This window comes from Macaca nemestrina, chromosome 4 (assembly GCF_043159975.1).
Source record: "Macaca nemestrina isolate mMacNem1 chromosome 4, mMacNem.hap1, whole genome shotgun sequence".
Lineage (NCBI taxonomy): Eukaryota > Metazoa > Chordata > Mammalia > Primates > Cercopithecidae > Macaca > Macaca nemestrina.
In genome coordinates, this window is record NC_092128.1 from 174,347,656 (window position 1) to 174,360,487 (window position 12,832).

The following is a 12,832-nucleotide window of genomic DNA, read 5'->3' on the forward strand; positions in this document are numbered from 1 at the left end:
GCCTTGAACTCCTGGGCTCAAGTGAACCTCCTGCCTCAGCCTCCCAAAGTGCTGGGATTACAGGCGTGAGCCACTATGCCCAGCCCCGATGACTAGGTTCTAGAAATCTGCCTTACAACATTGGACTTGTAGTCGATAATACCATATTGCACATTTTAAAATGTGTTAAGAGAGTAGATTTCATGCGAAATGCTCTTACCATGATAAATTTTTAAAATTAGTATAACTTTCAGATTCTATATAACAACAACAATAAACCCACCCATCCCGTGAGTATGTGCACCACGGAGCACATCTATTAGTGCATTTGGCACATAGCTAGGGCCGTCCCGCTCTCACCTTTCAGGGACACCCAGTAGTGCTTCCACTTCCTCCGGGTGGCTGACTCTACCTTCTTGTTCTTCTTGTGCACCAGGAAGTTCTTGACGGCCAGGGCGCCGGCCTTACGCACCGTGCCCTGCGCGGCAGTCAGCAGGATGTCCGACTGGCCCGGGGAGCTCAGGGTGCCGCTGCTCTGCTCATCGCTGTGCGCTGAGCCGGCCTCCTCCAGGCTCTCGCTGTTGGTGGTGCTCATCTCCAGCTCCCGCCGGAAGTTCTCGTACACCCCCTGACGAGCCGCATCCCCGGTGGAGCTGCTGCCGCTGTCGCTGCCCACAAAGGCCCGGCCTGTGGTCGGTGAGTAGCTGGAGTTGGTGGCATTGGATCGTCTGGACAGGAGGTCCGTGTCGGCGGTGGCCCCTTCAATCCCACTGTCTGCAAACTCACTGCCCTCGCCTGCATTAATATCCTTGGGAGCAGAAAGGGAGAGCAAAGAAGACAAGCGTCACATAGAGAAGGAACCCGGGAGCTCCTGTGGGTCCAGCCAGGGCTCTGTAGCACCGGGAGACGCATAAGGTACGGCCACTCCCGACGGCTCCTGGACCAGGTCCTGCTCAACCCTGGACCAGCACAGACCCAGCAGAGCTGCTCAGGAAACCTTTAGCCACCCTCCATGAGAACAAACGATTTGGAATGTTCAAGAAATATAAAAGAAATAAGGAACACTTCAAAGAGCTTATTATTTCTCTAAGATAATTAACGAATTGGCAAATTCGCGATTGAGATTCTACAGCTGCCATGCTGAGAACCCAGCACCCTCAGCCTCATCAGCTTGCCCTGAACTCCAGGAAATTCTGCAGGTAGATGAGTTAGTTGTTCCAGACGTAGGGAGTGACCATGAATAACTAGGTCTTTATAGCTGATATCTTTAAAAATAAATAAATAAAAGGCCTGCTTAGGAGTCTCTTTTATAATGGGGTGACTGAAAAGATAGCTAGGGCACCGCTTCACCCACTCACCTGGCACAGCCCCATGTTCCAGGAGCAGGCAAGAATCCTCATCCTCTAATCAGCTTCGCTTCTTAAAAACAAGCAGCCTCGCACTCTGCATTGTGCTAAATAAGTCTGCAGGGCCCACAGCTCCATCCAGCTCTCCAATTACCTTGCCCTTTCAAAGCTGGGATGCTAGGAGCCTTGGGCAGGCTACCTGCTGCCCCAGGGCCATGTGACAGCTCGGGGCAACTGCCAAGATACTGGGGGGTATCAATTCCTAGTTTAAAAACATTGGAAACTTCCAAAACTGCTTCTGCTCTGAAGTTGAACATTTCTGAGACGGATAGGTCTGTTCTTAAATCAGTATCTTAATTGCTCTAAAGTGCTACAGGCATTTCCATAAACAATAATTAAATGATGGTAGTCATCAAGGAAGGATACTGACTGCAATACTGGACAGAACAGCTCAACAGTCTTATGCATAAGAAAGGAGCCGGACTGTTCTCCAAGGAAGAGAATGGGAGCCTGAGTCTAATATAGAAGATGCCAAAGTAATACACGGTTTGGCAGTTTCACCAATTTGGGGGCCTTTAGTCTCACAAATGGCTAATTCTGGTTCAAACATGTAAAAACTAACCAGATATTCTGAATTACAATACAAATGAATGCTCTGGGCTCCTATCTTTGCTGAGAGGCAATGGGGGTAGTACGAGCCATGCCACAAAAGAATACTGGCCTACACAAGGCCCCAGACAGACACTGTGCCTGTATCTCCACGAACCTCATGTAGTCAGTTCTAAGAATTGTTCAAAATTCACCTTCATCATGAAGAAATATTAAGTGAGCAACTAAAAGAGGTGTATAGCAAGACATGGAAAAAAGAGGGTGGTGGGAGTAGAATGGCAGCAGGAGATTGCTGGGTGAGCTTCTAGGGATCAACTCCATTATAAATGGAGCTTAGACCCCCGGGAATTAGAGGGACTTAAGGGAAAGAAAGAAACCACGAATGCAGCTGAGATGCAGACCCCTGTAACTGCTGGCTCCCACAGCTTTGCTATCTGCTATCCTGCTTATTAACATCCACGGGTGGTCATGAAAGACCTAGAGCCAATTGGTAAAAATCCTCTACACAAACAGGAAAACACTGTCATCAACCCACATTTCTCCCTGGCAGGGACACTGACCATATGCTTCCTTCTTGATACAAGACAAAAAGAAAATTTGACAATTGTTGATTATTCAGGATAACCACTGAGTTATAGAAGGTAAGTCCATGAATTTTCCAAACTTTTGGATTATTTTCATGTCTCAGTCCTTCTGGTAAGAAAGTTTGGTATGCATGAAAAATCAGCTATTAAGTTCTCTCCTCTAAAATGCAAAGAGGTGAAATGCTTCTCTACAAGACAGGGAAATTTAGCTACACAGGTAACATCACTATTCCATAAGAAAGACTTTGGTACAAAGGAGAGAAATGATCCCAGGCGTCTTGTAATTCCCAGAGCTCCAGAAGAGGAAGGGACTTGGCAAAGTCATCTCATTGATTAACAGCCTGCGGCTCAGAAAATCACAAGTCTGGCTGGTGGCAGATGGGAGGTTGAAACCTATCCTTCCAAGTACACTTTCCACTATTATATGGCGACCTCATGGCTCAGCTGGAGGTAGCACCTGACCAGATTCTGTCTAAATATTCAATCCCAGCAGGGCATGGTGGCTCATGCCTATAATTCCAGCACTTTGGGAGGCTGAAGCAGGTGGATCACCTGAGGTCAGGAGTTTGAGACAAGCCTGGACAACAAGGTAAAACCCTGTCTCTAATAAAACTACAAAAAATCAGCCGGACATGGTGGCATGCACCTGTAGTCCCAGCTACTAGGGAGGTTGAGGCAGGCGGGAGGATCGCTTGAGTCCAGGAGGCAGGGGTTGCAGCGAGCCAAGACTGCCCACTGCACTCCAGCCTGGGCAACAGAGTGAGACCCTGTCTCAAAACAAAACAAAACAAAATAAAACAAAACAAACAAAACAAAACAAACCAACCAATCCCATGCCTTCCCCTTTTTCTTACCAACAATGGCTCTTCTAGCTTTTTTCAGCAAAAGCTGAGTGACTGTTTATCCAGTTGCCTTGACCTGCCTGGCAAAAAGCTAAAACCTTCAAGTGGAAGAAAGTGGAAGGAAGAGATGAAGAGAGGATAAGGAAAAGAGAGGCAGAGACCTGAAAGACCAACTCTCAAGAGCATGTCTCATAAGATTCCACTATATTCCCAACACCATCCATCCCTTTACAGAAGGTCTTCACATCTGTCTCTATTTAAACTAAGAGTAAGGCCTCAATGGACACTCACCTCTGTATAAGACCTGAACATCTGCTCGTGCCAACTGACACTGTAGCTCTGCCATGGCCCAGACTATGTGTGTTCAACTCGGGGACAACCACTAAACTAATGAAGGAAGTGATTACTCCAGGTAAAAGACCTGCGGGCCCCAGCTGAGCTTGGATGCTTTGGAACCACACAGCTCCGTGTCACTACCCGGGAATGCTCTTGTCATCTGTGATCCAAGACAATTCCACCTTGAATCCTTAAGTGGTTATTCAGGCTCAGTGGTACACATGCCCCCACTGATATGTGACCCAGCCCATTGAGAAACGGATGCAGGTTGCCCAGCCCCAGCCCTTATTTAGTCATGAAGCTTGGGATGTCCCAAATTCCCAGAAGTCCATTCTCCAGCGTTGCTGGAAATAGTGATGACCCAGAGGTGCTACTCAACACCGTTCTTACTTTCCTTCATTGTGTTGCAAATTCACTTAGTGGTCATCTTTCAGGGGGGCTCCTCCTACTACCCACCTGAGAATCCCGATCCTTCCCCTACCCAGAAGCACCTGGAAACCTCCGCAGTCTTCCCAGGAGCGACAAATACCGAAGACTGACACCACAGAATAGTCCCAGGGGAGCTTCAGCAGTTTTTGTAGCAACTGCAAGATAGGTTCCCTCTTAGAGTCAAATACTAAATTTTAATCAAAAAAGGCAGAGGAAATCAAGGGAAATGGTAAGATCCTGGCTAGACAGAGAAATCATTCTAAACAAGGTTCATGATCTAGCCGAGATTTCCAGAAAACAGCTCCAAATAAACTCTCCATGTTAGAAGCACTCCGTTGAAGAGATTTCCGATCACGAACAACATTCACGGGGCAGAGAGGCTCTTCAATCCTGTTCTCCCAGGACAAATTCTCTGAAGCCAGATTTTCAGGGCACTCACCAGTTTCCATTCTACTGGCAGCTTCCCCAAAATGAATGTATGCACAAGTGGCCAGCTGTAGCCTAATACATACAACAGCTGTGGGCAAGAGTTTTCTTAGCATTTGAGCTGGGCAACAAATGCTTAAATGAGCTCCCACACTAAAATGAAGGAGGCAAGAGGCAAATTCAAAGCCTGTTTTCACTGCCTAAAAAACTGGAGGGTCATGCAGCATGAATGTAGACTAATGACACATTGTGGTAAGGCTCCAGTTGTTTTGACAGGAGACTTCAAATACTACGAAAGGGAGAGGTTTTCTGAGCTAATGATGTGCGAACACAATTTTGAAAATGCAATTAGCCAGAAAGTGCAAAGGCTCTGGGACAATTCCAGGACGAGTAGAATCAATTGGCCACTTGTAGTTAAGTTATAAGTCGAATGCAATTAGATAATGTTTCCTTTGTCACTTTAATTTCCCTGATAGATCCAGCTTAGCTTGAATATACCTGTGTTAAGATGCTAAATATAATGCAGAATTCACTGAATTCCAGGGGGTAAAGAAATGTGGACCTGCAGAAATCCTGAATTAGAACTGTTTCTGGCTTGTTAAATTCTAACATGTCCTTCCTCTGATTGATCATCTTCTTCCTAACCCCAAAATGTTAAGTACCCTTCATTAGACACACACACACACACACACACACACACACACACACACACACACACGAATATCATCTTTGGTTCTCAGTATTATCTCCTTGGTATTCTCAGTACACTCTCCTTTGATAATCTCAGTACAGCAAGTATCAATTCTAGGTAAATGACTCTGAACCAATCTGTGCCTCAATTTCTTGATATGTGTAATGGGGAGAGCAACACATGTACTTTGTAAGACACTTTGTAAGACACTGTGAGATTGAGTTACCCAGGAAAAGTGTCTTGAACTGAGCCCAGCACATAGTACCTGCTCAAAAATGTTAACTATAATTATGGTCATCTCCACCTTCAGCCCTACTTCTCGGCCCAAGGAGAGAAGGCATTGCCTGAACTCAGTTGCTAACTTCCTGCACCAACATGGAAGAAAGGTCTCTGAGAAACCTGGGAAAAACACAGGCATACCAATGCTGGTGCTAGCCTAATACTAATTAGGCTTGTTCACTGTTTTCACATTCATAAAACAGCACACTAAACTAGGAAAATGGTGACGTTCTCTACATCGTAAATTAGTAACTACTAGTCACTATTATGAATTACTAATAATTGCCATCCTTGATTTGCCAGCATAGGAAATCAACTCTATTTTCCCTTCCCTTCCTTTCTTAGGGCAAAATCTCTATGCCCTTCTTTTTATGTTTCCAACACCCATTCCTTTTCTTCTAATGATTTCCAATGGGAGTGACTCACAATTTCAGCTACAAGCATTGGAACCAAAATTCTTACTGTTACCAAAAAGGGATTCCAAAGTACGTTCGCAAAAGCTTGAAATGTTCCTTCAGGTGACTCCTGATTGGAGACGCTTTATGTCTAACTTAAACGAATCATCACCTCTCCTTTCAGCTGCTTTTCTATGTATGTGCTTATACTTTACGGTCATCCCTCCCCTCCCTCCTCACTATCCATAATATATCAGAGACTCAGTTTTTTCTCTTCCCTTCTGAGTGCCACATCACTGGTTGAGCAATAAGCTCTCTCTTCTAAACCATCTTCCTTCCATCAATCCATCCGGCACACCCTGCCAGGTAAATGTTCCAGGAGCAATGCGGAGGACTCCTCAGACTGCTGTTCCAGACCCTCCCCCAGTGTCCGGCTTTAGCACTTGAGCTTCAGATGTCCCGGCCCACCAGTGAAATTGAAGAACTCATTCCAGGGCATACTCCCAACCTTTCTCGCTCCCAAGAATATTCACGTCCCCCCTTTTACTACAACCAGAAGCCTTCTCTGTGCTTCCTCCAACTGCCATGCCAACCTCTCCACAGCATCTCCTCTCCCACCCCCACCCCACCCCAGCCACACTGAGCTCCTCATCCTTGCTGAAATGTGCCGCGCATCCTCCCATATTGCAACTCAGGAGCCAGTTCCCTCCTCCCCTCCTCTCCTTCAAGTCCCTATCCAGGTCTGCCCTCTCAAGAGTGCCCACCCTGACCACCCTGTCAGAAATTGCCCCCAGCATCCCCCACACTCCATCTTCCTCAACACACCCTGTCTTTCTTCCACAGCACATCGCTTACTTATTGTGCTGTTTTCTGCCACACACACCCACTTCACCCCAACGAGCTCCACGAGCTCGTGGATCGTTCCTCGTTGACGCATCCCAAGTGCCAAGAATAGAGCCTGGCATGGGGACGGCACTTCAAAAATAATTGCTGAATGAACTCACTGTTGCTCATTTTCCACCACAATCTCAAAACAAGGAAAACAGTCTCTCATGGAATGCACTGCAGCTGGAGTTAAAGGTTCTGTCATTTCTCAACTCAGCTCATGCTCAACTAAAGTTGAGATGACAAATGAGTCCTAGCTATAAAGCTTACATTTGTAGGTTTCACGCAACCCAGATGGACTTTGTCTTGTGTGGATGCAATCGGAGTTCACTTAAATTTTTGTTAACTCTTTTAAAAAATTGAGAAAGTAAGAAAGATATATTAGGCCGGGCGTGGTGGCTCATCCCTGTAATCCCAGCACTTTGGGAGGCCGAGGTGGGCAGATCATGAGGTCAAGAGATCTACACCATCCTGGTCAACATAGTGAAACCCCATCTCTACTAAAAATACAAATATTAGCTGGGCGTGGTGGCAGGTGCCTCTAGTCCCAGCTACTCCGGAGGCTGAGGCAGGAGAATCACTTGAACCGGGGAGGCAGAGGTTGCAGTGAGCTGACATTGTGCCACTGCACTCCAGCCTGGCAACAGTGCGAGACTCTACCTCAAAAAAAAAAAAAAAAAGAAAGAAAGATATATTGAACTATCTTACGGCCCAAGCTAGATGCTCGGTCAACTGGTGGTCCAAAGCCAACTGGGCCCAAATGACAATGTGACAGGCCAGTCAGGTGAGTTTCCTAAGTTCTCCCCTGGGACCCATGGAGACCCTGTGAGGCCTTTAGGGCAGGCTGGCTTCATGGCCACATCCAACAGTCATACTTTTACAGCATTACACATTGTTATGACCCAATTTGAGTTAAGGGGCACAACTTTCCTCTATTCTTATACTAGGAATGTGATCTTTTTTTTTTCTTTTTTCTTTTTTGAGACAGGGTCTCATTCTGTCATGCAGGCTGGTGGAATACAGTGACATGATCATAGCTTGCCGCAGCCTTGACCTCCCAGGCCGAAGCAATCCTCTCACCTCAGCCTACTACGAAGCTGAGACTACAGGCACACACCACCACACCTGGCTAATTTTTTTGAAATTTGGTGGATACAAAGTCTCACTATGTTGCCTGGGTTGGTCTTGAACTCCTGAGCTCAAGTGATCCTCCCACCTCGGCCTCCCAAAATGCTGGGATTATAGGCATGAGCCACTGTGCCCGACCTAAGAACGTGATCCTCAAAAGCTGAACTGGTGGCCATAGTGGTCCATGCCTGTAGTCCCAGCCACCCAAGAGGCTGAGGCAAGAGGATCACTTGAGCCCAGTTCAAGGCTGCAATGCACAATGATGATACCTGTAAACAGTCACTGCACTCCAGCCTGGGAAACACAGCGAGACCTGTCTCAAAAAACAATAATAATAATCATAATCCTGAATGTTCCCAACCTGTATTAGCATAAATGACCAGCTCTCAAAGTATGGACTACGGTTCCCTAAAATATGTCCAGGGAATCCGTGAGGCTCTTCCTTTTCCAACTACCCTGTGCAAGGCCAGGTTCTGCTCATAGGGTCCAACCAAACAGCATATTGCAACAGAGTGAATGCAGAAGTAGGTATGAGATGCTAGTGTCTTCTGTTCAGCTGTAAGTCATAGAGATCTGCAAAAATGGAAAACAATGCCTCTGTCCCACATCTTTTATTTTAGACAATAAAACATTGTATTCTTTTAGAGATAGGGGTCTCATTCTGTCACCCAGGCTGGAGTGCAGTGGTGTGACCTAGCTCATGAAAGCCTCAAATTCCTGGGTGAAAGCCTCAAATTCCTGAGTTCAAGCCATCTTTCCAACTCCGCCTCACAAGTAGCTGGGACAATAGGTACTCACCATGGCCAGCTAATTTTTCCTTTTCTTTTTGTAGAGGCGAGGTCTCACTATGTTTCCTAGACTGGTCAAAATATATATTTTTTTAATATAAATATATATGTATACAATATATAAATACATATAAATCAAATATATTTGTTATATAGAAAATATATCAAATATATTTGATATATAAATATATATCATATATATTTGATATATATTTATATATATAGAGAGAGATATATGTATATGTTTTGAGACGGAGTCTTGCTCTGTAGTCCAGGCTGGAATGCAGTGGTGCAATCTCAGCTCACTGCAACCTCCATCTCCTGGGTTCAAATGATTCTCGTGCCTCAGCCTCTCGAGTAGTTGGGATTACAGGCATCCGCCACCATGCCCGGCTAATTTTTATATTTTTAGTAGAGATGGGGTTTCACCATGTAGGAGAGGCTGGTCTCCAACTCCTGACCTGAAATGATCCGCCCACCTAGGCCACCTGAATTACTTTTTTAAGAGTATAAAAAGGTCTAAGAACTGCTGACATAAGCTATCTCTCAACTACCTACCCACCATCCCACTTCCCAAAAAAAGATCTTGGCAAAGAAGTTATATATTCTTGTTGAAAATGCATGGGTTCGTTTTCAAAATAAATATCTCATTGCTTAACTTACGTGCCAGAAAAAGAAAGATAAAGAGAAAAGAAAAAAAAAAAGGCATCAAACAGAAGACAGAGGAGAAGGGAAAAAAAGACAAGGGTGTTTTAAAAATCGATTTTACATGAAAAAATTTGTTTTACAAAAACCTGAGGTTCTTAACCAGAAAGAAGCCTCTAGATGGAATGTACTTTAGGGGACCTATGGATCCCCTGAAATGATATGCAGAAGTCTTTATTCTAAGGAAAAGGTCCACATTTTTCATCTGATTCTCAAGAGTCTGTGAGCAAAGGTCAAGAATCATATGGTTGTTGATGTGCATTTTCAGCCCAGGAAACAAACTTATCTCTGAGGCATTGAAGCTCAGTTGCAAAATAAAACAAAATTTTAAACATCAAGATAATTTTTCTAGGAACTCAAGCTCCTCCTCTGACAATGCTGCACTCTACCTTGTTATTAATGAAATCATCAACGCGACTACTTGCTTATCAAAGAAGGCAGCCGTGAGGGATGGCTCTGCTAGAGTTATCCTGGCCACCTCTCTCCGTAATCACTGTTTTAGGTGACAAGAGTGGGCAGTAACAATTTTCTTTTCAGCCAAGCCCTTGTGTGTGTGTGTGTATGTGTGTGTGCGTGTACCACAATTGAGGGTTTTGATCTTAAAATCTGAGGATATTGAGCTGAAACCTTTTCAAGCACAGGGAGGCAGTGCAGTGTGGGTGTGTGCTTTGGAAGAAAAGGCCCTCTCTGATTAGCAAGTCAGAAGACTTGGATTTTTGACCGGGTGCGGTGGTTCACGCCTGTAATCCTAGCACTTGAGAGGTTGAGGCGGGAGGGTGATCACTGGAGATCAGGAATTCAAGATCAGCCTGGTCAACATGGTGAAACCCTGTTTCTACTAAAAATACAAAAAATTAGCCAGGCGCAGTGGTGCGTGCCTGTAATTCCAGCTACTGTGGGGGCTGAGGCATGAGAATCGCTTGAACCTGGGAGGCAGAGGTTGCAGTGAGCCAAGACCATGCCACTGCATTCCATCCTGGGCAACAGAGTGAGATTCTGTCTCAAAAAAAAAGAATACCTGGGTTTTCATCCAGTTGTGACACCTTATCTCTTAATCTCTTTATTTTCTAGGAATGCTGCTGTGTCTGAAACTGGCCAGTGAAACTCACAAACCTATTCACCAGCACCACACCTGGCTAGGGATGCTCGGAGAGCCGGGCTCCTTGCTGCTCTCCTGAGGCTGAGGTTCCCAGAGACATGCTCAGTAGAACCTGGCCATGTTCCTTCATCTCCCAAGTGGATGAATGAAGCTCTCCTCGCAAGCATGCACAACGGCTCCACGCCAAAGCTTCCCACAGAACACAGAACCTGGCTATAAGACTCCATCAAACGGTAGGGTTCTCTCGCCAACTCACACACTGAAAGCCTCAAAGACACAGGAGAGCTGAACCCTAGAACAATGAGGCAGTCTTCACTATCACATTGTGCATCTGTATGTGTAAAACTCCTATTAAGCATCTGTACGTGTAAAACTGTGCCGTGAGTTCTCCATTCATTCGTTTGCAGAATCTCCAGCCTCATTTAAGAGGCACTGAGATCCATAGAAGTTAAATAACCAAAAGGTAACAGCCTCAAAATTGGAAGCTCAGATATGCTCCTAACTTCTTTGTCTGACACTAGGCAGCCCCCTCCTCTGTCTGTAATTAGAGAAATACATAAAGTTCAGGCCCAAAGACGAACTAAACATCAATTAAATCCAAGGAGTAACCTATTAAGTACTTTTACAGAAACCAACAGAAATAAATTCTGCTTCAAATAGCATGAGGCTTTACTCATGTTGACCCCCAAGACAAACTTTTCTGCACAGTGCACATGTGCATGCACAACAAACATGCTCATAAAATACCCGGATTAAACCAAAAATTGCCAGCCAGACCCTGAAGAACATATGTGCCACCATTCAAGACTGAAATGTGAACTCCAGTACCTTCACATTTCAATAATCCATCCAACTACTGAAAAAATCCAAAAACAGGAAAAAGGGCCAAAAACCCTTTTTTCATCATTTTCAAATCAAAGAAGTTGTTCACATTATTTCAGATAACATGTGTTTTCTTCCAGGCTTAGAGGTCACGCTCCTGGGTCAAATGTCTGCCAGGAACTCTTTTCTGGGGAGGAAAAGTGCTGACAGGACGATTACAGATTCAACTACATCACCAGGGCAGCCAAGGAGACTTAATATCTACGATTCAAGCTCACTGGAGAGGTCTCCTGGGTCAAAAACTTTTACCAAAAAAAAAGAAAAAAAAATTTTTTAAAAAGCATTCTTTTCAAGGAAGCTTCCACACCCACTGCCTCTTAAAATACACTGTTTGGAACATAGTGGGCTCTCAAGAAATCGCGTTGGATGAACACGCCAAACTTAGACTAGGAAATGTGGGCGGGTGGATAGTGTTGTGCATAATTCTGGGGTTTGTTTCAAGTCATTAAAGATCCTCACTCAACATATAAAGTCAATACAAAAATAATACTTCCGTGCATTTTATAGGCTCCACAAGAGGTTTCCATGCATGGCATCCTATTTGGTTCTCCTAATGGCCCTGTGGGAGGCTGGTGTCACTCAGACTGGACAGCAAGAGATCCTAGGCCACAAAAGATGGAGTGACTGGCCCAAGGTCACCACTGGGTAAGCACTCACGCCAGGATGCAAATGCACTTTTTAGGATTCCTGGCCAATGGCACTTCCCATTACATTAAGCTGCCTAAGCAGTGATTTTATGAGACACCACCTTTAGATGATCTCACTTCCATATATTAACAATTTTAGAAGGTGACAAGCCAAAGAATGGAAATTTCATATAACAATGACACATGAGAGCTTTCAGTGGTACCAGACCTGGAGGGGAGAACTGTCCTTTGCTTTGCCCATTTTCTGGGGGTAACCATAACTCAAAAGCTCAAATCCCCATCAGCCATGGAGTGTGAAGGAGAGCAGGGGTCTAGCCATCCCTAGAGTCAGAACCACGGAGAGCCAAAATACAACAGGGCACCCCTCTCAACTCTTACATAGCATATGCACTAACTTAGCACCGTTCAGGTGAAAGTGAAAGTCGAAGATGATGTTCTGTTTTTAACAGTCTGTGTCACTGTATCCTTCTCTAAGCTCCAAAGGCTCTATAGATCATCTCTTTGAATCAGCCCTGCAGTGCCAATCTGACGATGCCTTCAAGACAGCCCTCGCAGGGCAGACAGAGGGGCTGCAGATGGGTTATCTGGTCACTTGTGTCATTATACTCTCAATTCAGAAGAGATGGGTTTAAAATTCAGGGAGTGCATCTAGAGGCAAGCTTCGGGCTTACCTTCTCAGACCACAGATGCAGCCTTGGTAGCAACTTGGTTTCTAGGACACAAGTATTTTTTTCTTTCCTCAGAGTCAAGGGGTACACGTGCATGTTTGTTACATGGACATA

General features: G+C 45.0%; 1 protein-coding gene across 16 annotated transcripts in view; it reads right to left on the minus strand.

Annotated features, from left to right (window-relative positions):
* LOC105472738 (TIAM Rac1 associated GEF 1) overlaps positions 1-12,832 on the minus strand; it is a 443,930-nt gene that overhangs the window by 134,616 nt on the left and 296,482 nt on the right. For 15 of the 16 annotated variants that reach the window (XM_071095586.1, XM_071095584.1, XM_071095597.1 and 12 more), the window contains one exon: positions 340-787. In XM_071095586.1, coding sequence (XP_070951687.1) covers positions 340-787 — 448 coding nt within the window. Of the gene's footprint in view, positions 1-339; positions 788-1,337; positions 1,475-12,832 lie in introns of those variants that run through there. The other variant, XM_071095599.1, reaches the window with a different exon arrangement.